The sequence below is a fragment of the Cervus elaphus genome, chromosome 13 (assembly GCF_910594005.1).
Source record: "Cervus elaphus chromosome 13, mCerEla1.1, whole genome shotgun sequence".
Lineage (NCBI taxonomy): Eukaryota > Metazoa > Chordata > Mammalia > Artiodactyla > Cervidae > Cervus > Cervus elaphus.
In genome coordinates this window covers 37,407,555-37,435,251 of record NC_057827.1, presented here as the reverse complement: position 1 = coordinate 37,435,251, position 27,697 = coordinate 37,407,555, and the positions used below count along the sequence as shown (strand labels likewise).

Below are 27,697 nucleotides of genomic sequence, written 5' to 3'. Positions count from 1 at the left end.
GAGTAAATTCAATGAGAAATGAGGCCTGCCAAGGAAAAGAGTAAGAGCCCACTCACAATACTGACAGGGGCCCCCACCCACGCAGAACCCTGGGCTAGCACCCGGCAGTTGGGGGTGGGGGTGCCTTAGACAGGCTGGAGCTTTGGAACCAGGTCAAGCTGTCTGTCTTGGACTGTCTTCTTGAACCACCACTGAAACCCCAGAAACCCCCGTCATTCCTCCATTCATTCATTAAACAGGTGAACAAATATATATGGAGTCCCAGCTTCACGTAGGCGTCTTGCTAGGGGCAGATGGAGGGGTGGGGCTATCAGAGAAGGCTTTGGGACCAAGCTTGCCTGGGATAGACAGGCTGGACCCAGCTCAGCTGGGGCAAAGCCAGACAGACAACTCCAAGCCCTAGGAGGGTGTCTCTGCAGTCCCAGGCCAAGGGCAGCTGTAGCAGATGGCTTTGCCTTGGAGACCAAGGCCGTTTCTAGGTGGTGGGCTGCCTTGTTTGGGTTTGTTTTCCATTTGCTTCCCAGGGAGTTCCTTTTAAAGACATCCACCCATGTTGTCTCCACTGAACTAACAGGAAAGGAATTTGTCCAGACTATCAGGACAGCGGAGATGGGAAGGCCTGGGGGGCAGGCTTGGGGCCCTAGGCCTTGCTGGGCAGCTGCAGGAGAAAAGTGAGCCCAGCCTGGACCACTGCAGAAGGTGGACCGCTGAGGGTTCAAGGGCCAGAGAGAAGGGAGACTGGGGGATCCAAATAGGAGGAGGCTAAAGGGAAGAGGAGAGGGGAGCCTGAGGGTATGGGGTAACCCGAAGGCAGAGACAGTGGGGATGGAGGGGCGAGACTAAGGGGAGACTGAGGTCTACATAGAGGGCAGGTCAGGGGAGGGTGCTGAGACTGGGGTTGGGGAGACGGAAGCTCAGAGCCCTTCAGGGTCTTGCCTGTTTCCTGGTCTCCTGGCCCCACAGCCCTTTCAGATCCTGCCATCTCCTTGCAGTTCCCTGGCTAAGGAATGAGCCTAGCCTGATTCCAGCCACCCCACCCAGATGCCCTCACCCTGGAACAAACGGGGGGTGGTCCCCTGGGCCAGCCTGCTTCCAGCTCAGGGCAGGGCTCAGTCACCAGGCAGGCACTTGTTGTAGCAACGGTCCCCTGGGGCCCATCCTGGGGAACAGAACTGCTAGCGGGAAAGATGGGGGAGCCAGAGTCTCCATCCCCTCCAGCCCCCCAGGCTGCCCCAGGCCTCCTGGACAGCTACTCCGTAAGTCTGCCCCCATACCTCTGGTTCTGGGAAGATGGGTTGGCTCACCTAGCAGCCAGGTGTGTTGGGGGTGTGTCGCCTGGCAACCAATAAAGGTATTCCCAGAGCAGGGCAAAGGGAGAACTAGAAGATCAGGCCCACAGCCACTGGCCATTGGGTGCCCGTGGTCACTGGAACCTCTGTGGGGTTCCCAGGCCCAGCCCAGGCTACCTGAGCCCACACCTGGGAACCCAGAAAGGGAAGAGAGAAGGACTTCTGGGAAAACCCCTTGAAGTGACCACTGCATCCTGCTAACTTGGGGCTTGGCTCTGGTCTCTTAGAGGTCCAGTCCTATATCCTAGAAAGTGGCTGGGGCTGGGCTAGCCTGGGGCAGTCAGGCCAGAAGGTCTTATTGATAGGGCCAGAGCTCATAAGGGCCAGTGAGGGTGAAGAGCAAGGCAGATTGTTCAGTCATTAAGTCGTGTCAGACTCTTTGCAACCCTATGGAGTGCAGCAAGCCAGGCTCCCCGTCCTTCACTATCTCCTGGAATTTGCCCAAATTCAAGCCCACTGAGTCAGTGATGCCATCCAACCTTCTCGTCCTCTGCTTAGCCCTTCTCCTTTTGCCTTCCATCTTACCCAGCATCAGAGGCAGATGGAGTCATCCAAAAGGAGGGGAGTCAGCCTTGGGCCAAGGGGCCTGCCTTGCCTGGGATAGGGACACCTTTCTCCTTCAGACCCCAGGAGCCAAAGCCTTTATTCTTTCTTCGTGGCAAGAACCCAGAGCAGGCCCATGAGGCAGCATATCTCCAGCCCGCAGATCAGGAGACCTGGAGTAGGTCAGGGCCTTGCTTAGGGTCACACAGCTGATTTGAGCAGAGGCTAGATTAAAACCCAAGATTCTGGACTCCAACCAGGGCTCTCCTCACACCCCACATGGAGCACTCAGGGACAGCAAAGCTCTAACCAGGGAGGAGGCTTGCAGCAGGAGGTGAGCACAGGGGCAGGGGTCCTTTATGGGAGAGTAAGCAGAGCCTGTAAAGCCAGGACAGGGATCTGTCTGCTCACCAATGCCATGAGTGCCGGGTCCTCGACTTCCCTGGGCTGAGGTCAAAGGCCAACTCCAAGCTGAGTCTAGGAGAGGCAGGTCTCTGATCTCCAAACCTGAGGAGGTGTGATGGAGGTGGCCCAGGAGGTCTTCCTGGAGGAAGAAGGTCCAGAGTAGAGCCTTGAAGGTCCACAGGGATGCCTGGGAAGGGAAATGGGAATGGGAGAGAGCATCCTCCAGGAAGCCCCTCCCCCAAGCCAGCCCCAGTGGTTCGGCAGGGGCCACTTAGGCAGAGCCTGGGGTCAGCAGCCAAGGCCTTGCCACCACCCCTCCAAGCTCCAGTGCGCTGAACACAAAAGCTTTCCAGGCGCCAGCTCTGCTGCAGCTGGAAGGAAAAGAAAGAACAGAAGAAAAGGAAATTTCGCTCCTTTTGTTTCATTGCTGTAACCTTGGGCTGAACAAAGAGGCAACCGCCTCCCCCTCAGGGAACCTGTTTTAAACTGCAATTTGCACAGATTTGCTTGTGTTTGAGAGGCTAACATCTGAGGAGTGGAGGTGTTGGGTGGAAGCACCAACTGGAAAAAAATATCACACAACCTGAGAACTGTGAGTTCAGTTTTATTTGGGGTCTTAGGACGATAGCTCAGGAGACAGCCTCTCTCGTAGCTCTGACAGAACTCCTTCAGAGAGGTAGTGGGGAGGTCAGCAAGCACATATGTGACTGTGGAGAAAGGGGTCCATGCCATCAAGCACACTTCTTGGCAGAAGACTGCTCTTAGCGACGAGGAACAGATATCTCAGTTAATGGTTTTAGTGCTTTTCTAAGGAGGGGAAGATGCAAGATTCTGGATTCATACAATTTTCTCCTGAAAATATACCTAACTATCTGAAGGCTTATTCTGCCATTTTTCCCAGAGCATAGAGTGCCTCATTCCTGATATTTGCCCTGACTTTCTTTCAGGGTGTACTATACACGGAACTGGATGAGGGAAAGCATTCATAAATTCAACCAAGTTTTGGGAGGCGTTGCATGACCAATTTTTAGTAGAAATGCTCTTTGCTGAGTCGGGCAGGGATTCCATTGCTAGGTCCCTCAATGGACTATTACTGGACTAGACCCTGTTGAACGCAGCCAAAAGTCTCTGGACATGTCTATCTGTTATGGTCCACAAGAAGATTCCCTCTTGCTGTTTCTTCTCGTATCTGCAATTACACTATTGCAATCATTGATCTTATGTAGAACTATTTATCTGGTCGGTCATTTCAAGTCACCCAGTCATCATTTTTATCAGTAGCTGTCACACATTGGACAATACAAGGAATAATAATCTTGTAAAATAGGCAGAATATAATAATATGCGAGTGAGTCTTAGTTGCTCAGTTGTGTCTCTTTGAGACCTCATGGACTGTAGCCCACCAGGCTCCTCTGTCCATGGAATTCTTCAGGCAAGAATACTTGAGTAGGTTGCCATTTCCTCCTCTAATATAACTAGTAGGCTTTATAAGGTCATAAGTAAGAATTTAAGCCAAGAACTTCCATTAGATGCTGCCCAGTACATCCCTGGTCAGCTGACCCAATCTGTTTAGTATCCATCGCTATCTTTAAGGGCAATGATGTATTGGCCCTGTTTGTAAGGCACCCAGCCCCAATTTCCTAGTGTTATTAGGCTGATTATCCTTAGTATGATTTAACTGTCCCTGACATAAGGGGAGGGGGGTACCTTCCATTTAAGCCATAATAGCCTGATGTAAGCTGTATAAATCCATCCCATAACTGAGGGGGGGTCCCTCCTAATAATCGAGAAGTTGTATTCTTTGATTGAAATTTAGGTCATTTCTCTGATTGAGCCTGAGTAAATTTAAAGATCTTGCTTAGAGTCAGTATGATTGATTGGCCAAGTGGGTTCCATCTAGTAAGATCAATAGTGACTCAGACAGAACTACAACTTCTTTCTTCTAGAATAAATTTCCTAAGGGCTATCCAATTAGAGCCTCAGAGAGGAGAAATCCACCAAGAAGTACAGGTCATATGTAATTGACCATAAACCCAACAAAATGGATTAATTTTGAAGTTCTGCATAGGCTTATGCTCATGGTAGAAAAAAACTTTTGATTCATGTGCAAAAGTTCAAGACCACAAAAACACTATAAATAATCACACAGGTCAAGTCCAGCACCTCGGAATTGCTGTTGACTGCTGTGGTCAGGCACAACCTCTGTCCTCTCCCATGCCTCCCTGAGATAGCTCCCCTGAACTGAGCTCTTGCTCAGACTTCTGATCTCAGGAACTACAGAAATTCATACAAACTGAGTGTTTCCATTTTAAAGAAATGTGGTTAATTCCCCCTTAAAGCTACAGATTAGCCAAGAGTGACCTCTCAGATATCCTGAGGGGACCTATAGGAGCTCTGCCCATCAAATGAGGACAAATCTGGCAGGGTCCTTGGCCACCAGTCTGGGGTGTGTGGGGCGGGGGTTGGTCTTTCTGACCCTACTTCGCCAACTCAGAATGGCAACCAGAGGTTGTGGAGAGGAGGAGAGGTCCTTCCATAAGTCAGGATCTTTCACGAGCTTGGTGGCTCACACAGTAAAGAGTCTGCCTGCAGTGCAGGAGACCCAGGTTCAATCCCTGGGTTGGGAAGATCCCCTGGAGAAGGTAATGGCAACCCACTCCAGTATTCTTGCCTGGGAAATCCCATGAACAGACCGTGGGGTCACAAAGAGTTGGACACGACCGAACAACTAACACTTTCAAGGAGCTAAGCGGAGACTGGTGGGATAAGGAGTGCCAAGCTAGACTGGGGGTGGAGGTCAAGGATGGCTTCTAGATAGAAGCAGTAAGATTTCAGAGATAGGGAGGAGCCCAGGAAGACTGGCCCATGAGCTTAGTGGCCAGGTGATATAGTTGTGCTGTGATAGATGGCCTTGAAATTGAGTTGGAAGTTTATTATGCAGGCTTGTGGAGCCATTGGAGAGCTCCAGAGGCCAGAGAGAAGGTTCCAGTTACCTGTTGCTGCATAATAAGCATCCCAAATTTAAAGCAGTAATGTCTTCTTTTGTCATTCTCAGTTTTGCGGTTCAGGAGCTAGGCCGAGGCACAGCAGGGAGGCCTGGTTTCAATCCATGGTATCTGGGTTCCCAGCCGCCATGACTTCCCAGCCCAGGGAGGCTGGGGCCAGGCAGGCATCTCTCTCCCACACACTTAGTTTGGGCTTCCTCACAGCGTGGCCACCTCAGGGTAGTGGTCGTTCTTCTCTGGGGGAACAGCAAGACCTCCAGGAGGAAGGGTGGAAGCTATGAAGATTCTGATGACCTGGCCTGAGAAGTCCCAGAACCTTGCAATGTGGCAGTCTGCAAAGTCTCTGAGGTTCATCCAGTTATATGGGGAAGGAGATTAGATTTGATAAGAGGAGGAGCACAGCCTTTTTAGCCCTCTTTCATTGATCAGAGAGGTAGGCTGTGTACTGAGGCAGCACAAAGAAAGACCAAATGTAAGAGAAGCGGAGAACCATGAGGCCTGCCTGCAGAAGGCTCCAGAGATCAGACCAGTCAGCCAGGAGCAGTGGAAGAGGCTGCCCCATCCTTGTGCCCTTCTGGGCAGATGGAATCCCTGAGGGGAGGGTGGATATATCTACATTCTTAGCTGGTTTCTCAGGGGCCACAGGCTTCCCAAGTGGCCCTAATGGTAAAAATCTGCCTGCCAATACAAGAGATGCAAGAGACGTGGGTTTGATCCCTGGGTTGGGGAGGTCCACTGGAGGAGGAAATGGCAACCCACTCCAATATTGTGGCCTGGAGAATCCCATGGGCAGAGGAACCTGGCAAGCTACAGTCCATGGGGTCGTGAAGAGTCAGACATGACTGAACACACACACACACACACACACACACACAAAGGCAGAGGGATTATGAGGGAATAGAAATGGGCCCTCCTTGCTTGTGTAGGAGTCCAGGAACACCAAGGCCTGGCCAGACCAGGGTAAGGGGTTGTGTGGGCAGGAATCGTTCTGGTCTCTGACTCAAAAAAGCAGCTTCTAAGGGCTCCAAAAACACCTTGCTTGAAAAGAATGTTCACACACCCACCCCCAGGCAGACACATTGCCTAGGAGATAGCCCCAGTCCTTGGAGAATGGAGAAGGTCAAGGGCAGGGTGGCAACTTATCCTGTCCCCTTGGAGACAGCAGCTCAGTAACCCTACCCCAGGCTTGGCTTCCTGGGCTCCATAGCAGCCTCCCTCAACAATGCCCAGAGCGCCCCAGGTAGAACTGCCGCTCCTCCTCTGTGAGTGGGGCAACCGTGAACACATCACTCAGCTCCTCCTGCTCTGGACCTCAGCTTCCTGCTCAGCAAATTGGGTCTGAAAATGCCTCCCTCACAGACTCATTGCTCAGGTCAGAGAAAAAGTATATAAGGGGCCTGGCCAGTGACAGATGTTCAACAAAGGGGAATTGCTGTCATGAGGCTCCATGACCCTTACAGGTCAGCCTGGACTTTGTGTATCTTCCTGGGTGGATAGAGGACTTGTAAAGATTTAGGCTTTGGGGTGTGTGCGTGAGGGGGTGGCGCACACTTTTTAACTGCATCCAAGTCCCTCTCAACTCTTCCTTTGGCACAATGGTAAGCTGTGTATGTGTCACTTCCGTCAGGGTCAGTTCAGTGGTTTGAAATGGCTCTTGTCCCAAGTCCCATCTCTCCCTACTTAACCCCATCATTTTCCCTGGGGCTGGCTCAGGACAGAAGTCCCAGTGGAAGATCAGGATTTGCTGTGTGACCTCAGGTAAATTACTGTACTTCTCTGGCCTCCCTGGGTAGTTCTCAGCAGAATCTCCTAGATAAGAGTTCTGGGGCAGGAGGTGTGAGATGGCAGGCTGGACTACCTGGAGGAGGAACACGTGTGCCTGGGGCTGGACAGCAAGACAGCACCCCTAGACGTGTTCCCCAAGAGCATCGGGCCCACTCAGGCCATCCTTGTTCCCACTGCAGGCTGAAGCCAAAGCATCCGTGGAAGGCGAGTGCCCTCTGCCGGCTGCAAAGGCAAACCACACTGCAGGTAGCCTGCCAGTCAGCCAGTCAGGGATCCCTGAGGCCTGGAGACCCAGATGTTGGGTGGTTCCCCAGGGAAGGGCAAAGTCGGGAGGGTGCATGCCCAGCCCTGCAAACCCACCCCCCTGGCTGGGCCTCCCCACCCACCCTCTGCACCCACTCCACCCCCTGCAGAGCCCTGTCACCCATGCCACCTTTGATCCAGACACTCCAGGATTCTTCCTTCCGCTTGGAGCGTGAAGCCCCCGCCAAGGCCCTCAATCCTTCTGCTCTAATCCATGACCCCAAACACCTCTCCCTGCGTGTCTCCTCATCCTCCAGAAAACCGCCTCTCCATCCCCAGGTCTCTCTTCCACCCTGTATCCCCAGCTACCTCTGTCCTTTCTCATCCTCTGTCCTCCTCCTGCACACCCTCCTCCTGGAACTCAGAGCACTGGCCAAGGTCACCAGGGGCCGTTTCCTTGAGGTCACGCCTGGAGGCTCCCTCTGCAGATTGGAAAGCTAGTGAACCTCACCTTTTATCAAAAGCCTTTTAAATTGTGAAATACAACCCCTATGGAGACAATTGTGCTGAACAGAAAAATTAAACACAACCAAATTATCTTAAAGTAAACATCCATGAAACCACCACTCAAATCTAGAAATGGAACATCACCAGCACCCCAAGACCCTGGTGCTGCTCATCTCCTAGACGTGACCCCTGGACCCGCTCATGTCTTATACTCTGCTGCTGCTGCTTCTTTTTAAATATTTATTTTGGCTGCGCTGGGTCTTAGTTGTGGCATGTGGCATCCTTAGCTAAGGATACAGGGTGGAAAAAAACCTAGGGATGGAGAGGGGATTTTCTGGTGGATGAGGATTTTTAGTTGGCCGCACTTGGGATCTAGTTCCCTAACCAGGGATCAAACCCAAGCCTCTGCGCTGGGAGCTCAGTCAGCCACGGGACCACCAGAGAAGTCCCATTTGCTTTATTTCTTTATATTATCAACACCTCCGTACACCTCCCTAATCACTATGGCCTAATAGTCCCTGTTTTTAACTTTCTATAAAGAGCATCACACAATGTATGTTTTATTTTGGGTATGGTTCATTTGCTCAGCTAAATGTGTGAGAGTCATCTGTATGGTGCTGGGTGCTGTGGGTCCTCTTTTACATTGCTATATAGTATTCTACCATATGGGTTCCTCCACCCCACCCCAGCCTCCTCTCTTACCTATGTCCATTAATTCCTCACTGTCACACCAGTCCTTTATATGTTTAAGAAGGTGATTTCTACTTTGTATCCAGCTTTGCAGCTTATCTACAAGGAAAGTTGGTCTGTGTTACTGCATCTGCCATTATCCAAAGCAGAAGGCTATCTCCCCTCCTTTCTTAAGCTCTGTGGCCTTGGCCAAGCCAGCCTGCACCCACCCCTTTTCCTCCCACCCCTCTGGCAATTTCCCTGAACTTGAAGTCTCCTGTCCCACCACCATCCTTTTCCTTTGTCCTTGAACCCCTCTCCCCACCCTACACTTCCTCTGACTCTGGAAAATCTCCTCCCTTCAAGGTTTCCATCACACTTTGGAGGCTGTCTTCCCACCCCTTTATCTCCAGCTGAGATTCTTTAGAAGCTTACCACCATCAGCTGCTTGTGACGACCTTCACCTGAAGGCCACACAGCCTCAGCCTCCGTACTCCATGCACACACCTCCTCCCCTGAAGACCTGCTGCCTCCCCCTGATACAGGTCCCAACGAGTTCACCTGGCTCACTGTTCTCAGCCTTCATTCTCCTGATTTGTCTTCTGGGCTCAGCATCCTGAGAGGTCTTATCACAGGCACTCCCTGCCTCACAGCTTAGGCCCTTCTGTGGCCTTCAGAACGGAGTCCTAGGCCCTGAGACTGGCCTGCAAGGCTGTCTTCTGTCTGCCCGGCTACCTCTCCAACTGAACCCCTATTTCTCCTCCCCGCACCCTGCTCTCATCTGCTTTGCTCCTAACCTCACTCTCTCTCACCTCCTTGTCTTGGCCACAGCGTCTCCTCTGCCCAGGGGCTCCCCAGGTGGGTCAGTGGTAAACAGTCCACCAGCCAATGCAAGAGGTGCAGGAGGCTCTGCACCTCCAGGGTCGGGAAGGTCCCCTGGAAGAGGAAAGGGCCACCACTCCAGTATTCTTGCCTAGAGAATCCCGTGGACAGAGAAGCCTGGCAGGCTACAGTCCATGGGGTTCCAAAGAGTCAGGCATGACTGATCAGTGGAGCAGTGTACACTCCTTTGCCTGGAGAGTCCGCTCTCCACCTCCAGAGAGCTCATTCCCAAGAGTCAACTCAGATGATCACTTCCTCCAGGAAGCCTTCCTGCCCCACCCTGCCCCGAGGCTGGGTTAAGAGCCTCCTCTGAGTTTCCCTCTGTCACGGGCACTTCCTGCCAACCTCCTCAGTTTAGAGGGGAGCCCACCACAGCCTGGAACAGTCTGGGCTCCTCTGAGTTCTGAGGCCCCAGCATAGCTCACACATGGCACTCAGCAAGTGCTGGTTGACTGGGTGTTTACTGAGCTGCTCCCAGTCAAGGCTTTATAACTGAGTCTCTGTGACCTTGGGCACACTGCTGCCTTCTAGCCTCCGTTTCCCCCTCTGAACAAAGGCATACCTGGGCTTCCCTGATAGCTCAGTTGGTAAAGAATCTGCCTGTAATGTAGGAGACCCCAGTTTGATTCCTGGGTCAGGAAGACTCGCTGGAGAAGGGATAGGCTACCCACTCCAGTATTCTTGGGCTTCCCTTGTGGTTCAGCTGGTAAAGAATCCGCCTACAACACAAGAGACCTGGGTTTGATCCCTGGGTTGGGAAGATCCCCTGGAGAAGGGAAAGGCTACCCACTCCAGTATCCTGGCCTGGAGAATTCCATGGACTATATAGTCCATGGGGTCACAAAGATTCGGACACCACTGAGCAACTTTCACTTTCACTTTGGTCAATATAGCTGGTTGTGGCCACAGGGATATTTGAACATCCCCAAGTGGCTGAAGTGCCTCTGATTCCACCATAAGAAACTTCTTTGTGGGGGAGAGGGGCAAGCTTTGCCCTCTTCAGGCTTTTGTGAAAGATCACCACTGCCCCTCCTCCTTAATTAAAGAGGGCGAGGTGGACGCTGGGCCTCGGCTTCTGTAAAAGGGGATCAGTCAGATAATCACATCTTCTGGACTTGGTGCTCAGGGCTATCACACAGGTACTTTTTTTAAATCTATGTCCAATAATTCCTCGTTGTCTCACCTGCTCTTTATATGTGTAAGGTGATTTCTACTTTGTATCCAGTTTGTAGGTTATCAAAAGTGGTACAAAGATGGGAGGTAGAGAGAGTTCCCTAGTGGCCTAGTGGTTAGGATCCCAGGCTTTCACTGCTGCAGCCCAGGTTCAATCCCTGATCAGGGAACTCAGATCCCACAAGCCAAGGTGTGGCCAGAAAAACAAAGATGGGATGTGGCGTCTCCGGGCAGCCTATAAACCAGAGCCAGGCAGGCCCTCATCTCACTTCCTGACTCCACAGCCGCCGCTTGAGATGAGACTATTTTCCCATTCCACAGATGAGGACACTGAGGCTCAGAGCATAGTCACCACCCTTCCAGAGCCAGAGAGGGGTTCATGCAGCAAAGGCCACCGACACCCTGTAGCGGGGGAGTTATGAACCCAGGGCCACTTGGTGCTTCTCACCTCCGCTGCTCAGAGAGCCGGGGTCCCAGTGGGTGAGGGAGGTACAGTGGGCACTCGGGGTCACGCACTGGTAGAGTCCTTGTCCCTAGAGGGTGTGCAGACCCAGAGAGATAGGAGTGAGGCTGACGTCCTGCCCACAACCCCCACAGCAGAGCAGCCTGGGAGCTGGACGGGGAGGGGGCAAGCGGAGGGGCCGCGCACCACAGGAATCTGGGTCGTGGTGTCCTGGGTTTTCGCAAGGCTGCGCTGTGACGCAGAACATGGCCCTGAGCCGGGAGCCCAGCCCAGTCTGTGGGGAGAGGTCAGGGCTGCCATCTAGAAGCACGGCTCAGCTGGGGTGAGTGGAGTTGGAGATGGAAGGAGGTTGCCTCCCCTCTGGGTCCCCTGGGACAGAGGGAGCCGGCAAGAGTGGAGTCTGAGGGTGGGTGATCCAGGGCCGGGTCCCTCTCCACCCCTCCAGAGGAGATTTGGCTGGGGGGGTGGTGGTGGAGCCTGTGGAAGCTCAGTAGGGCTAACCTCCCAGGGATGGAGCCCCCAAGAACCCATCGGCCATGTGGCTGATGTAAGGGCCCCACCACCACGTCAGCAGGAGCCACATTGTCCTTCTCCATTTCTTTTTTTCCCTTCCCCTGGACCTCATCTTTCTTTCTTTGTCAAGGAGGAAGGGTGTTAAGAACAGAGCTTTGTTCGCCCCCAGGACTCCTGAGTGAGAAGTAATAGGGCATTAGAAAGGGTGAGCCCTGAATAAGAAGAGGAGCTGATTAGACCCGTGGGGTAGGCCAAGGCCACAGCCCCTTCCCCAGGACTCCCTCCACACACACGTGCACAGGTGCACACACATGCACACTCAGGAGCACACACACTACCAGTCCTCATGCAATTACAAATTACTGTTGTTGTTCGTTCACTCATTCATGTCCAGCTCTTTTCGACCCCATGGACTGCAGCACACCAGGCTTCCCTGTCCTTCACCATCTCCCGGGCTTGCTCAAACCCATCTCCATCGAGTCGGTGATGCCATCCAACCATCTCATCCTCTGTCGTCCCCTTCTCCTGCTGTCAATCTTTCCCAGCATCAGGGTCTTTTCCAATGTGTCAGTTCTTTGCATAAGGTGGCCAAAGTATTCGAGCTTCAGCTTCAGCATCAGTCCTTCCAATGAATATGCAGGATTGATTTTCTTTAGGACTGACTGGTTTGCTCTCTCTGCAGTCCTTTAGACTACAAATTACTGAGTGAACTATAAAAGATCAAAGATTGGGTAGTGGAAATGGGGGAGAGGTTCTCTGCAGATATTAATAGTTCAGCCTGAGTAGAGATGTGAAGGGGGAGATAAGAGTGCTGGAGGGGAAGGGCAGGGTTGATGGGCATAAGAGGGTGGCTTGTAAGAGGCCTTGAATGCCAAGCCTTAGACTTTGCCTCTAAGTTGAAGCAGGGCAGGAAGAAAGCTGCTGTAAACCTCAGGAGCTCATTCTGAACCACAGCCGTGATGCTCTCAGCCCTCCCCACCTACACACACATAGACTAAGGTGCTCAGACCCCAGCATCCAGAAGAGTTCTTCCCTGCCCAGGGCCTCTCTCCCTCCACCCCTACCTTGGGCAGGACCCACTGAAGGAAAAGCTGGTGAAGCAGCAATGGGTTCAGGCCAGCAGTTTTCTCACTGTGCTAGGCAGGCTGCATGCCCACCTGTCCCAACACAGGGAGACCCGGGCACTTCCAGCTCCCTGAGGAGCAGGCTGGGGATGCCCTTCTTCCATCTCCACCCCAGGCAGCCTTGGCATCAGGGACAGAGGGTACCCTGGGACCTTGGGACATCATATGGACACTGGTACCTGTGCTGGCCACTTCCCCCATGAGTGCTCCTCAATTTCTGTAGACAGATTCAGCTACTGTCAAGGCAGGATCTCAATCTTCTTCCCTCTGGGTGAAGCCCCAACCTTCCTCAATCCAGTAGGTGAAAAGAGCACAGGTTTTAGCAGGGTCTGGGTACAAAGGCTCACTTCACATTTGCAGGCAATGGGAGACCTGAATTAATCTGAGTCTCATAGGATGTTCTGAGGCATCCTTTAGGCCCTCAATAAGGGTCAGTGTGTGGCCTGCTTGCTCTCAGAGGGCCCTGCCAGGGAGGTAGAGCAGATCTGGCCAGTTCTCCTGGACAGGACTGAGTAAGCCTCACAGGGTGGAGAGGCCATGATCAGGGCCCAGAATCAGTGCCCACAGGGAGCATCCAAAGCTCAGGGCTGGAAAGAAACCCACTATTGCTGAGAACCAGGATGATCTCCAAAGGGGTGGCAAAGTGGAGGCTTCCAGTACTTAAGCAAAGCTGAACCAGGATTTCATTTCTTTTTTAATTCATTCAGTTCAGTTCAGTTGCTCAGTTGTGTCCAACTCTTTGCAACCTCATGAACCACAGCACGCCAGGCCTCCCTGTCCATCACAAACTTCCAGAGTCCACCCAAACCCACGTCCATTGAGTCGGTGATGCCATCCGACCATCTCATCCTCTGTCGTCCCCTTCTCCTCCTGCCCTCAATCTTTCCTAGCATGAGGGTCTTTTCCAATGAGTCAGTTCTTTGCATCAGGTGGCCAAAGTATTGGAGTTTCAGCTTCAGCATCAGTCTTTCCAATGAACACCCAGGACTGATATCCTTTAGGATGGACTGGTAGGATCTCTTTGCAGTCCAAGGGACTCTCAAGAGTCTTCTCCAACACCACAGTTCAAAAGCATCAATTCTTTGGCACTCAGCTTTCTTTATAGTCCAACTCTCACATCCATACATGACCACTGGAAAGACCATAGCCTTGACTAGACGGACCTTTGTTGACAAAATAATGTCTCTGCTTTTTAATATGCTGTCTAGGTTGGTCATAACTTTCCTTCCAAGGAGTAAGCATCTTTTAATTTCATGGCTGCAATCACCAACTGCAGTGATTTTGGAGCCCAGAAAAATAAAGTCAGCCACTGTTTCCACTGTTTCCCCATCTATTTGCCACGAAGTGATGGGACCAAATACTATGATCTTAGTTTTCTGAATGTTGAGCTTTAAGCCAACATTTTCACTCTTCTCTTTCACTTTCATCAAGAGGCTCTTTAGTTCTTCTTTACTTTCTGCCATAAGGGTGGTGTCATCTGCATATCTAAGGTTATTGGTATTTCTCCCAGCAATCTTGATTCCAGCTTGTGCTTCCTCCAGCCCATTAAAAGTTTTTAACTTTTTAATGTGAAGTACAACACCCATTCAAACAAACACGCAAAACATAAATGTATTTAAGGAATGAATCATCGCAAGGTGAATACGCACATGTAACCCCCTACAGGTCCTACAGGTCAAGAAGAGCGCTGCCAGCACCCCAGAAGCTCCCTCATGCCCTCGTCATCTCTCTACCTTCCCAAGGGGATCTAATACCCGGATTTCTAACTTGTTAAAGTTTACTTGCTTTTAGAGAAAATCTGTATGGAACTGTAGAGTAGGTACTTTGTGTCTGACTTCTTTTGCCCACAATTAGTTTGAGAGATTCCTCCATGTGGTTTTCCGTGACCATCATTGATTCATTTGTATTGCTGTGTAGCATCTTATCATATGACTCTCCCACCATTCTACTGTGATGGGTACTTGTGTTATTTCCAGTTTAAGATTATCACAAATAATACTGCTAGTAATGTTCTTACGCCAGCTTCTTGATGCTTTCGCATGTGCATTTTGGGGGTGGGGGGGTGGGTACATACTCAGCAGTATAATTGCCAGATCATAGGCTATGCAGACGTTCAACTTGAATAGGATCCAGTTTCCGAACAGATCTGTGAAAGGATGGTGGCACTTCACGTTCCCCCAGCAGAGACTAAGAGTTCTACTTGTTCTACATCATCACCAACATGTGATATGGTCAGGATTGTTTTGTTTTTGTTTTAGTCAATGTGGCGGTGTATAGCAGAATCTTTTTGGTTTTAAAGGACTAATGAGGGTGGCCACTGATTCAGATGTTTATTGGCTTATTTTGTTGAGGGTCAGTTCAAATCTCTTGTCCATTATTCTATTATATATTCTGACTTCCTCTTATGGATTTGTGAGAGTTGTTTTTATAATTTTATTTATTTATGTTTTATGTATTCATTGGCTATGCTGGGACCTCGTGGCTGTGCAGTTTTCTCTAGTTGCTTTGAGCAGGGACAACTCTCTAGTTGTGGTTCGTGGGTTTCTCACTGTGATGGTTTCTCTTGTTGTGGAGCATAGGCTCTAGGGCGCGTGGGTTTCAGTAGTTGTGGTTCCCGGGATCTAGGGCACAGGCTCAATAGTTGAGGCCCTTGGGCTTAGTTGCTCTGCAGCATGTGGGATCTTCCTGGACCAGGGATCAAACCTGTGTCTCCTGCATTGGCAGGTGGATTCTTTACCACCGCACCACCAGAGAAGCCTGAGAATTGTTTTTATATCGGAATATGAGTTCATCTTTGGTTGTGTTTTTTGCAAGTATCTTCTCCCACTTTTCTTGCCCATTTCACCCTGTTAATGATGTCTTTACACGAATAAAATTTCTTAATTTAAATGTACCAGTTTATCAGTCTTTTCTATCCTGATTTGTGCTTTTGGGGCATATTTTGATTTGGGCTTTTTTTGTTTTGGGTTTTGTTTTGTTTTTTGCCACACTGCGTGACTTGTAGGATCTTAGTTTCCCAACCAGGGATTGAACCTGGGTCCATAGTGGTGAAGGCCCGCATCTCAACCACTGGACCACCAGGGAAGTCTCCCCTTTTTTTGAAATGTCCTGTTTTGAAAAACCTTTCCCTACCCCAAGTTCATAAAGATATTCTTATCCTTGTCTCCTGGAGGCTTTATTGATTTACCTTTTACACTTAGATCTACAGTCCATCTGGATTTATTTTTAATTATGGTATGTAATAGGAGTCAGGTTTCCCTTTTCTCCAGATAGATATCATATTGATACAGCACCTTTTATTAAAATTACTATCCTTTCCCTACCACCCTGTAACACCATCATATGTTTAGAGTCCGTATATGTGTGGATCTGTATTAGGGCTCTCTTATGCTTTGGCCTGCTTATCAAACTTTGCGGTTATATTACCCTGTCTTAATTACTGTAGCTTTATCATGAATCTCGACAGCTGATAGAGCAAGTCTTCCCACCTGTTCCTCTTCAAAAGTATTTTGGCTATACTTGTTCTTTTTATTTCTCATAGAACCGGTTCATCTATTTCTCCACATACACAAGAGGGTTATGATCTTAATTGAAAATACATTGAATCTATGAATCAGTTTAAGGAAGAACTAACTCTTTAAACATTTCATCTTTCAGTCTGTGAACATGGTATATAGCCCTCAATGTATTTCGGTTTAAATTATTTTCAATTAGATGAATAACATGGACAAATTCTTAGAAAAATGCAGAGATTAAGCAAGGTTTCCTTTTCCTTCCCAAACTGATCAGTCCTACTGTTACTATACGTTTGTATGTATGCACTCATGCATACAAGTGCACATATGCATTCACACATACACATACCAGTTGTGGATGTGATCATATTAATTTGCCACATTGTTATTATTTTTTTTTACTTAAAAATACAGTATGGACATCTCTGCCTCAGAACAATTGAATCTAGGTCATTCCTTGTAAGTACTGCCTATATCCAGAGACTGAGCATTTCCCAGAATAAAATCACAAATTGCAGTGTGTGGGGCATCCTTGAACTTGTTTTCTTGGACGAGTTGGGTTTTCTCTAAAAGATAATTCTAAATCAAGGAAACCCACTTGGATACTGCTGTAATTGTTCAGAGAAGACATGAGAAGAGCCTGAACTAGGCTAGGGAGGGAAAGGAGAGATGAATTTCCTTTTTCAAAAATATCATGTGATTCCTCTTGACAGTCTACTGAGCCTCCCAAACTCCTGTCCATCAGGGGGCTGCTATACATTGAAGATGTGGAACACAGCAGAGGAGGGAGCAAGGGAACCCAGGCTGAGGGTAGCAAGGATGAAGAGGAAGGGGTCTGACCTGTTAACTAAAGCTGGTACTAGAACTGAGATGGGGTGCAGTGGGAACTGCTGCCTCTAAGGCCTGCGTGCCTGAGGCAGAGCCCCTGAACTCAGAGCTTGCAGCAACTCCACGCTCCTCCTGCCAGAGGAATCTGAGGCTCAGCAAGGGGCTCGTCCCCTTGCTGAAGGGGCTCGTCCAAGCTCACTCATGGAGTCAGTAGCCAAGCTGGGCTTCTGCCTGGGGCCTGACCACAAAGCCCTGTGGGTGTGCAGTCTCTGGGCTGAGTGTCCTAGTTAACATAGCTGTCTGAGGGCACCAGATGGGCAGATCTACAGGAGCCAAGACCTGAAACGTGACTGGGGCAGGTGCTGGGGAGATGGGCCCAGCGCTGGCACCAGTCAGAGGCAGTCTAGCCAGAAGGCTAGACAGCAGCAGGTGACAAGTGGTATCTGATGAGCCCCTGCTGTCTGGAAACCCCACACTGGGAAGCCAGCAGCCCACCATGCAACAGGTTGGAGACAGTGACTGGGAGCCAGGCCACATCCCCAGTCAGCATGGGGCCCAGGTGGGAGTTGGGGACCAAGCTCTGCTTCCTGAGGACATGGGAGCCCCTTCCTGGCTGGAGCCCCCACCCCCCACCTGCAAGGCCTGCACAGTCTCAGAAAAACCACAGGCCACCAGGGCTTAGCAAGCTCCCCATGGCCTTGCTTCCCTCCTCCTGCTCCACCCCCAAACTAGCTCCTACCTCCTCCCCCTCCGCGGATCTTTCTGGCTTCACGTTTTGAGTCTCTTTTCTATTTTGTTGTACTGTTTATATTTAAGAAACTATCTTCACAAAGGTGTTTGTAAATAACAGTAGGGAATTTCTGATTATAAAGCAAATAGTGTAAATATAACCTATGAATTCTCCTATGTACAAATAAGGGCAAACATGCATTTTTTTCCCCCAAGTTGAGATCATAATTCTTTGTAGTAACCCGTTTTCATCACTTCTCAAAATATTGTGAAGTTTCCTTATTTGGGGGCATTGTGACAGGATTGCACAGAGCTTAAGAACAAGGATTCAAGGGCCAGCAGGCCTGGATTTCAGACCCTGACCCTGCCACTCATTAGTTTTGTGACTGAGCAGTCTACTTGCCTCTCTGGGCCTTGTCTTCATCGTCAGTAAAATGAGGATGATAATAAAACCCATCCTCACAGGCTAAATGAAGGAGGTGGGCCTGACCTAGAACATGGTAAATGTTCTAGGTAAAATGTCTAGAATACCAGATATTAGTATTGCTGTTACTCCTAACCTAATGACAGAACCTGGCATCCTGGCCCCACCTCATACCCTGGATCCTATAGCTGGATCCTAGCACTGACCCTGAGTCCTTATCTGGGTCTCCCAGGTTTACCTTGGGTCTCTTCAAGACCCCTGGGCTGGTTGGGAGGCTGGTGCCCAGGGGCAGCTCCCAAGGGGCATTCAGGGAGATTTCAGAGAGATTCTTCCCTAGGTTCTCAGTGACATGAGGAAGAAGAGGGATTAGAGAAGAAAGGAGAAAGGAGAAGGTGAAAATGGCCCTGATTTGGCCAGGCCCTGGAGAGCTGGCCCAGAGCTTTTCAAATCTCCACCACGCAGGGGCTTCCTCACTGGTGTCTGACGCCTGGGTCCCCGCTAGAAGGTATCTCAGGAAAAGAAGTAAGCCCCCAGAAGAGCACATTTACACAGCTCTTTTCACTGACCAGGAGGGGTGAAGACCCTGTCATGACCACCCCTCCAAAGAGTTGCTAAGACTTGAGGGCACAGCTTGCGATTCTTTCTGTTCTTTGGCCTCGGGAGTGACCCGCTGATTTCCAAGTGTGAATGTCGATGTTGGGTGGCAGCCACAGTGGGGCTAGGGGTTCAGCTCTGAGCTCTGGAGTCCACAGGAGATGAACAACTACCGGCGGGCCATGCAGAAGATGGCAGAGGACATCCTGTCACTGCGGAAACAGACCAGCGTCCTGGAGGCAGAGAATCGCATGCTGAGGAGCCAGCTGGCCCAGAAGGAGGTAGAAGAGGAGTCAGCCAGCCCCGACAAGGCCCAGAACCTGGGTGAGGGCGTGCAGGCCACCGAGGGAACAGGGAGGCGGGGGCCTCGCCCAGGGGTGCTGCGTGCTGCGGGACACAGGCTAATCAATAGGAGCCTGGGGTCTCTCCGGGGTGGAAAATTGAGAGTCCAGTCCTGTCTCAAGCCCCAGGACTGAGAGACACCTGCCCTCCCCACCTGCCCCCCACCAAGTATTCCAGTTTGAATTGGGCGGGGCCTCCTCCCTGAGCCAGCTCCTCCACCACCACCAGCACCCATGAAGCAGAAACTGCTGCTGAGTGAGCTGGACACGAAGAAGCTGAGGGACAAGGTGCAGCGTTTGCAGAACGAGCTGATTCAAGTAAGCCAGGGCTCGGAGGGCAGAGGGGAAGGGCGCTCGGGAGGGAGTGTCTGAAAGTAGAAGGAAGACGGACATAGGGACCAGGGGCCAGGGCAGAGGAGGACTGAGCAGAGAGGGCTGGGGTGGACCCTCGGGGCCAAGGGCACCCCTGTTCCCCCTCCTCTCCCCTCTCCCCCCTGCCCCCCCGCACCGTCAGAAGAATGATCGAGAAAAGGAGCTGCTCCTCCTACACCAGGCTCGGCAGCCACAGGCTGCGCTGCTGAAGCGCTACCAGGACAAGCTGCAGAAGATGAAGGCACTGGAGGAGACCGTGAGGCACCAGGAGAAGGCAGGTGGCAGAAGGGCCAGGCTGCCCAGACCCAGCCACTGAGGGGAAGGTGTGGTGCCCCCGGGCAAGCCCAGCCCCTGTGCTCCGCCCTCCAGGTGATCGAGAAGATGGAGCAAATGCTGGAGGACAAGCTGCGCAAGAGGAGTAAGCCCCTGCAGGACAAGCCGCAGGGAAAGCCCAGCATGCGTGAGTCTGCTCCCCGGCTGTCGTCCCGCCCCTGGGGGCCCTGCCTTCTTGGAGCCTCTCAGTTTCAGAAGCACCTTCAAACTGCCCAGAGGGTGCTAGTTCTCCATTCATTCAGACACTCAGCACTTCCAGAGGCCCCCTGAACTCCCTTCTCCTGCCAGGGAGCCCCTCAGAACACAAGGGAGGGGACACAGCGTGTGAACCACGCTGGAAAGAGGCTCTGACCTTCCAGAAGCAGCTCTGAGACTCAAGTGAACAGAGATGGGCTGCCTGCAAAGAGGGGCTTTCCCAGGCAGCAGTTCCCAACTTCTTAACTCCAGGACCCTTCAAATTATATACTCATCTCCCTATATCTTCAAAGAGTCAGTTTCTACAAAATAAACAGAAAAAAAATATTTTGGTTAAGTCTATGATTTGCTTTCTCCATCGATGTTAAACCAAAGCCATCTAGAACTGCCCATCTAAGGCAGCTCTGATAAGCAGAAGAGAACCAGGTCGCACGGGATCAGGTCAGCCCAAGCAGAGGATTTCTGTGCCACTTCACCGGGGACCCCCGTAAGCCCAGACCTGTGACAGCCTTCACTGCATGGGGTGTCAGTGAGGGGGCATTTTTGAAGGCCTGTAACAAACAATGAAAGTTGGGCCTGCCTTTCAGGAACCCTGAGGTTAGCATGAGAGATGAGAAGGCAATCTTGGGAGAGAAAAGAGCCAGGCCCTGGCCCAGGGAGTAAGGATGCCAGAAGCAGAAAAAGGAGGAAAGATAGAGATGAGGAACTGAAACAGACCCAGGACAAAAGGCAGGGCAGTGATTAGGGAGATCACCCGGGTCAGATTCTAAAGAGCCTAGAACGATGGCCTCAGGAGGCGTGTGAACCTGATCTCACTGGCAGTAGGGAGCCATAGCAGGCTGGGGAGCAGAGGATGAGCAGAAAGAAGGAAAACACTGAGGCAGATTTGATCAGGCACATGGAGGCAGGAAAGCCTATCTCATGCATATCTATGGCCACATTCACAACCTTCCCCATGCTCTCAGCCTCTGGCCTTCCCCCGGATCCTACGGGCGAGAATCTGCCTGTTGACGTCTACACAGTGCTGCTCATGGAAAACTTGAGACTGCAGGAAGAGCTGGATAAGAACTGCCACCAGTCAGCCCCCATCATTCTGCAGCCACAGGCCCTGCCGGTAAGAGCCACCAGCACAAGCGTGGTCCTGGGCCTGCCTACCCAGGTCACCGGGTGCCCAGAAACCACTCACCACACAATCCGAGGTGAAGCCCCAGACCAGGAGCTAGGTTACTCAGGGTCTCCAGTGTGCCTGGAATCTCTGGAGAGTCTCTAGCTCTCGGGCCTTGGCTCTCTTCCCCTGGGAAACACTCACGAGTCTGAAAGCTGCACCCTTACCCTCATCTAGTATCCTGGGAGAGCAAGCAAGCCCCTAGCCGACCCCTGACCCCACTTGCCACCTGGCTGGCCTACAGTGGGACTCCACAAAGGGCTCTCAGAACTCCATCCTGGAGCATTTCCTGGGATTGGGACAGCCTTGGAGAGCCCTTTCCCTGATCCCAGGTGGACCCAGGGGAGTTGGGAGCAAGAGGAGATCTGGCAGAGAGACTGCAAGAGACAGAAGCCCCAGGCCACTCCAGGGGCACCCTGACCACACAGGTGGGTGTCCCTGGCCCCTCTCTCCTTCTGAGGCTGTTACAGGTGTCCCTGCTTTATGCAAACCCAGAGACGGAACATTTGGAATTACAAAAGCCAGGTGAGCTGGGCACAGCAGAGTTTTTCTCTTCATCCCAGGATTCGCAGGAGGTGAGTTCTGTTTGAAAGCACCTTCGATGCGTGGACATCCAGGTAAAGTGCGGAAGATGGGGAACCCTCACTTTACAAGCAGATCCTTTACTTTACAGAAAGACCACCCCCCGCCCCAGATCAAGAGTCCCTTCTGTGCACTAACCTAGTGCTCCCTAGTATTAATACATTTTTTTAAAGATATATTCATTTATTTATGGCTGTGCTGGGTCTTCGTTGCTGTGTGTGGGGTTTCTCCAACTGCAGTGAGAAGGGGCTACTCTTCATTGTGGTGCATGGGCTTCTCATTGCAGTGGTTTCTCTGGCTGCAGACCACGGGCTCTAGGCACGTGGGCTCAGTAGTTGCGGCTCCCAGGCTCTAGAGCAGAGGCTCAGGAGTTGTGGCACATGGGCCTAGTTGCTTCCGCAGCATGTGGGGTCTTTCCAGATCAGGGGTCAAAGTCGTGTACCTTGCACTGGCAGGGGGGTTCTTCACCCCTGAGCCACCAGAGAAGCCCTCCCTCATATATTTTTAAAATTTTAATTGATGTACAAAAAATTTCATACACTCAAAACTATGTGGGGAGAACAGCTGTGAAAATGGCACATGCCAAGTGTGAAACCCTGGGCAGGGGCTTTGGCCCTGAGTCTGAGGTTCTGCAAAGAGTCAGACATGACTGAACGACTAAGCACCAGCTGAGGCTCTGCACTGGGAGCTGAACTTGGAGCTTGGACCTGGCTGATTTCTCCCTCAGTGTCACCTGGCCTCCTGAGCTCCAGCCCCCCACGGGGACCATGTGCGAATTTCTGCTTTGCCCACAGGATCTCCTTGCCAATAATTCAGACAAGTTTAGCCTGCTGGCCAAGCTGGAACAAGCTCAGAGCCGGATCTTGTCCCTGGAAAGCCAGGTAGGTGAGGTGAAGGGGTCACACAGGCCAGGGAGTCTCCACTCAGTTCAGAGACCTGGCTCCGCCTCTATATTTCAAGAGGGTTGGAGGCTCCGTATGTGAGGAGCGCCGAGGCTCCAAGTTTGAGGAGGGTTTGGGTCCATTTGTGACCAGAGTCGGGGCTTTGTGTTTGAAAAGGATCAGGGCTGTATGTGTGAGGAGGGTCAGGACTTAATTCATGACCAGGATTGGGGCTCCCCGTATTTACAGTATCAGGACTCCCAATTTAACTACAATTGGGCTCAATGTGTATGTGTAGGGTCAGGACTCAGTCTGCATCCAGGGTCAGGGGCCCATTTGTGACCAGGATTGGGGGCTCCGTTTTGGGACTAGTGCCTGCTGTGTGACTACCGTCGGGGCTCGCTGTGTGATCAGGGTTGGGGTCCAGTGTGTGAGGGGGATTGGGTCTCTGGGGGTGACCAGGGTGGGAATTTCCTCTGTGAGGAGGGTCTTGGTTCAGTGTGTGACTGGGGTCAGCACTCTGTATGAGAGGAGGAGGGTCAAGGCTTTGTGTGTGATCAGAGTGGGGGCTCTGTGTGTGTTGAGGGTTGGTGATGGTGGTTTTATTTTTAATATTTATTTATTATTCGGCTGCATCGGGCCTTAGTTGCAGCACACGGGGTCCTCGTTGTGTCATGCGGGATCTTTCCTTGCAGGGCACAGACTCTAGTTGTGGAGAGCGCAGGCTCAGTAGTTGTGGCACACGAGCTTAGCTGCCCTGAGGCATGTGGGAGCTTAGCTCACCTGCGTCCCCTGCGTTGCAAAGCAGATTCTCAGCTGCTGGATGACAGGGAAGTCTCAGTAATCAGTTTTGGTCTAGGGTTTGGACTCCCTGTGTGAGGAGTGTCAGAGCTCAGTGTGTGAAGAAAGTCAGGGTTCCCTTTGTCAAGGGTCAAGGCTGCATGTTAGAGTAGGTCGGGCTCAGGTCAATCTCCATGCATGACCAGGGTGGGAATTCCCTGTCTGACCAGGGTCAGAGCTCTGTGTGTGTCCGGCACTGGTGATGGGTGTTTGCTATGGTCGGGACTCCCTGTATGAGGAGGTTAGGACTCCAAGTGTGAAGAGGGTCAAGGCTTGCTTTGTGACCAGGATCAGGGATTTGTGTTTCAGGATGGTTAGGGCTCTGTGAGAAGAATTGGGGCTCCGCTGGTGACCAGGGTCAGGTCTGCATGTTAGAAGAGGGCTGGGGCTCAGGGCGTGAGGAGGGTTGAGGCTCCGTGTGTAGTCTCGAGAGTGGGGGCTCTGTGTGTTTGGAGGGTCAGGTCTCTGTATATGACCAGTGTCGGGGCTCCATATGTGACCGGGATCTGGGCTCAGTGTTTGTCCAGGGATGGAGCTCCCTGTTTGACCATGTCTGGGCTCAGTGAGGAGGGTCAGGGTTCAGTCTGCATCCAGGGTCAGAGCTCTTTGTGACCTGGGTTGGGGCTCCTTGTATGAAGGATCAGGTCTTCATGTGTTTGGAGGGTTGGGGCTCAGTGTGTGAGAGTTATGGCTCCATGTGTGACCAAGGTCAGGACTCAATGTTTGTCCAGGGTCGGGGCTCCCTGTGTGACCACATCTGGGCTCAGTGAGGAGGGTCAGGGTTCAGTCTGCATCCAGTGTCAGGGCTCCATTTGAACCAGGGTCCGAGTTTGGTGTGTGACTGGGTCCATGCTTCACGTGTGATCAGGGTGGTGGCTCTGTTTGTGAGGAGGGTCTGGGATCTGTGTGTCAGGAAAGCTGGGGCTCTATTTGTGATCAGGGGGGCTTCCTTAATGGTGAGACCTGGGTTCGATCCCTGGGTCAGGAAGATCCCCTGAAGGGAACAGCTACCCACTCCAGTATTCTTGCCTGGAGAATTCCATGGACAGAGGAGCCTGGTGGGCTCAGTCCATGGAGCCGCAAAGAGTTGGACACAACGGAGCCACTTTCACTTTCACTTTGTGATCAGGATCAGGGCTCCCTGTGTGACCAGGTTTGGGGCTCAGTGCATGAGGAGTTTGGGGGCTCAACTCATGACAAGTGTCGACGTGAGACGGGGCTTCCCATGCATATAAGGAGGGCTGGAGCCCCGTGGTGGAGGGTTGGTTGGACTCATTGTAATAATGTCTGGGCTCAGTATGCGGTGGAACTAAGAGAAGATCCATCAGTCATAGTCAAGCGGTCACTGAGTCCCTCTTCACCCACTCTTGTCACCCTGAGTCTCTTGGGAGGGTAGCTAGCCCACATGAACTCGGGTTTTGCTTTTACCCCAAAGAGCAGACTCAGGTAGGCTGTCCTAGCTCTCCGGGAGGGGGCCTGCTGCCTAGTGGTTCTCCATCTGTGCCTCTTCATAACTACAGTTAGAGGACACAGCTCGGCGCTGGGGACGAGAGAAGCAGGACTTGGCCACACAGCTGCAGGAACAAGAATATGGCTTGCGGCACCCTTCCAACATGGCCACCACAGACGCGCCCGTAAGTGATCCCCATGGGGGAGCTCCTTGGGGCTCAGGTGGTGGGTCTGGCAGCCACCCCACCTCCAGAGTCACTGGACCTTGAGAAAAACTGTCCAGGGGGTCCTGCTTCCTGGCTGGTAGTCAGAGGACCCAGGCTCAGCTTCTGCTCAGTTACCAGCCGAAGCTCTTGCCCCATTGCAATGCCCCCTGGTCTAAGGGGAATAGTGAATCCTGCCAAGACATGCCCTCCCCTTCAGGTGGTGATGAGCATCACAACCACAGATGGCTGTGGTTGACAGGTTGCCCACGAGGGCATTTCTCAAATGCCCTGGCACTGGCTATACCTTAGGACTGGATTTGCTCATGGGCAGAGTAGCTGTGGCCCCCACCCCACCCCACAGTGCCTAAGATTCTCCCATGAACATGTCCTTCTTGGGCAAGTGCAGTGCCGCACACTGCCAGAGATGGGATCGTACTGCCAGAGAGAAAGCTTGCCAGCTTCCCAAGAACAAATAGGCCCCTCAAGCTCAGCCCTGGACCACCCAGCCCCACAAAGCAAACCCCCTGGTTGCTCCTGCTCTTGAAGCATCAGTATTCTGCTTCTTTCCTGGCTCCTGGACACACCCAAAAAGGATGGGGGCTCTGGGGGTGGGAGGAATACCAGGCTACCTTAGTAGACTTACCCACTGAGCCCTAGAGACTCTGGGAGAAATTAGGTATGACCTACTGTGGTTAAATGGGCTTGCAAATCTTTGAGAAGTCATGACCCACTGGATTTCAGATTGTCTGAGGCATGGCTTTCCAGTAAAAATGCATTTTATTGGATCACCCCTCTGGGGGCAGGGGCATACTCATTTCATCTCACTTTGCCACCACAGAACCCTTCCAAGGACCAAACGCAACCCTCCAAGTTGGACCCCTTGATGCCCAGCTCAGAGACTAAGCTCAACAAGCTCTTGAAATCTCAACAGACTGACTCCTAGCAGGCCTGAGTCCTAGAGCAGACCACCCCTTCTGTGTGCTGGAGTCTCAGCCCCACCCCATTAAAATGACTTTATTAAATGCTGTATGTCAGTGAGCATTCACCCCTTTCCCAGAGCAGGGCAGCCTGGGGTACCTAAGCTTCCTCCTTCCAGACCCCACTCTGGGTCTGGGCCCTCTGCTGTAGCCCTATAGCCACCTGTCTGTTCCAGGAGCTACCCTCTTTAGAGAGTCAAATGCCATAGTGGACCCAGGACAGGAGTGGGCAGGGAGAGCGAAGAGGCCTTTCAAAGCAGAAACCAGGGAGACAAACCCCATTCAGACCTCCAAAAGAATTGAGACCACCAGAGGTCAGCTGGTAAGAGAGGCTGGGATTTTCTACCTGCCCCTCAACATGTATCATATCTGAAATCCTTTGTTTCAAGTTTGGTTTCTCTGTTTCTTGGGAAGGCAAAGACTTGAAGCCTGCCTGTGACAATCAGTTACATGTTAGTATGAAATACTCCATTCAGGAGGGATAGGCTGAGCTGGGAGTGTTGTGTCTAAACACATCCAGGGACAGAAAAGCAGATGGGGCTAGAAGGAGGAGCCCTCCACTGAAAGTTAGGAGGCCTGGCTTCTAGCTACAAGCATGCTGTGTGACCTTGAGTGACTCAAGCAACCTCTCTGGGCTAACATCTGTGACCGTAAGGCCCTCCAACTCTAACATTTCCAAGCAAAAATGACTCAAGCCTGGAGAATGGAAAAGAAGCAGGAAGGAGAGAGAAAGACAACAAGGAAGCAGACTGTGATGAGGAAAAGCAGAAAGGCTTCAAGAGTGAATTCAGAACCTGCAGATCCTGGTAGAAGAGGCCAAGCCATTCGGGCTGCTATCCTGAGCAGCACTAGCCCCTCATGTCTGCCTGACTTGGACTTGGGTAGCCAAGGGCCAGGGAGACTCAGGTACCTGGTCAAGTCAGAAGTCACAGAACTCAGAGGGGGGCCAAGGGGGTTAAAATTGAGACCATTGTCAGGCAGTCCAAGTAATGCACCAGAGACTCTGCCCCAGTCTCCCTGCGTAATGCCCAGAGCTTGGGCCTGTGGGCCTGTCCCACTGGTGTAGGAAGTTAAGTCCTGGGGAAGCCCAGAGAAGGGTGGGCAGGTGGGATAGAGGAAGCACGCCGGCCTCTTCTTCCCAGAGTCAGTCACCTCACACCAGCCCCTCACCCACAGCCTCTTCACCACATCATCCCCAGATATCATGCTCCAGACTCTCACTGGCCCTTGGCAGGAAGTCCTTGTGGCCCCACAGGGAATTCCCACCCAAGGCTCAGCCAAGCAGAGCACTGTAGGAGCCTCACCCCTGATAGGTGGGCCTGCCCGGGGAGCCAGGATTGGCCCACACCTCTCAGGCTGCCCTGTTCTCTCAGCAGAACTCAGCCAAGTTTTTGTACCTCTGCCAGCTGCTCCAGTGGTGCAATGGCAATAGCCATCCATCTGCTCTGCCTCATAAGCAACAGGACAACAGGGAGGTGGAGCCTGTTGGCTCCTGAGCTTCTATTAGGTGGGTGGGTCCCAGCAGAAATGGCTTCAAGGGTAGCAGTTCTCCATTCATGCTCAGATCTATCTGCTGACCTGGGTCAGAGAGCATCACTCCAGGAG

The 27,697-nt window shown here is 51.8% G+C and overlaps 1 protein-coding gene across 4 annotated transcripts; it reads left to right on the top strand.

The window, feature by feature from the left end:
* Positions 1 to 1,153: 1,153 nt before the first annotated feature.
* CCDC33 (coiled-coil domain containing 33) lies at positions 1,154 to 27,606 on the top strand. 4 transcript variants are annotated; one of them, XM_043921843.1, is made up of 10 exons: positions 1,154 to 1,256; positions 18,910 to 19,075; positions 19,322 to 19,410; positions 19,646 to 19,738; positions 19,834 to 19,924; positions 20,958 to 21,106; positions 21,490 to 21,585; positions 22,534 to 22,620; positions 24,981 to 25,094; positions 25,954 to 27,606. In XM_043921843.1, the coding sequence occupies exons 1-10, from the start codon at positions 1,188 to 1,190 to the stop codon at positions 26,056 to 26,058; spliced, it is 1,059 nt and encodes a 352-aa protein (XP_043777778.1). In that variant the 5' UTR covers positions 1,154 to 1,187; the 3' UTR covers positions 26,059 to 27,606. The 4 variants fall into 4 exon arrangements, with proteins under 4 accessions (XP_043777778.1, XP_043777779.1, XP_043777775.1 ...); XM_043921844.1 differs by lacking the exon at positions 21,490 to 21,585 and adding an exon at positions 21,721 to 21,732 and having other exon boundaries at positions 19,607 to 19,738; XM_043921840.1 differs by having other exon boundaries at positions 19,607 to 19,738.
* The last annotated feature ends 91 nt before the right edge of the window (positions 27,607 to 27,697 follow it).

Coding starts and splice junctions, on each gene's coding strand:
- CCDC33 (XM_043921840.1), top strand. CDS start 1,188: ATGGGGGAGCCAGAGTCTCCATCCCCTCCAGCCCCCCAGGCTGCCCCA. Junction 21,107..21,489: donor TGCAGCCACAGGCCCTGCCG/GTAAGAGCCACC, acceptor CCCTGATCCCAG/GTGGACCCAGGGGAGTTGGG. Junction 25,095..25,953: donor TGGCCACCACAGACGCGCCC/GTAAGTGATCCC, acceptor TTGCCACCACAG/AACCCTTCCAAGGACCAAAC.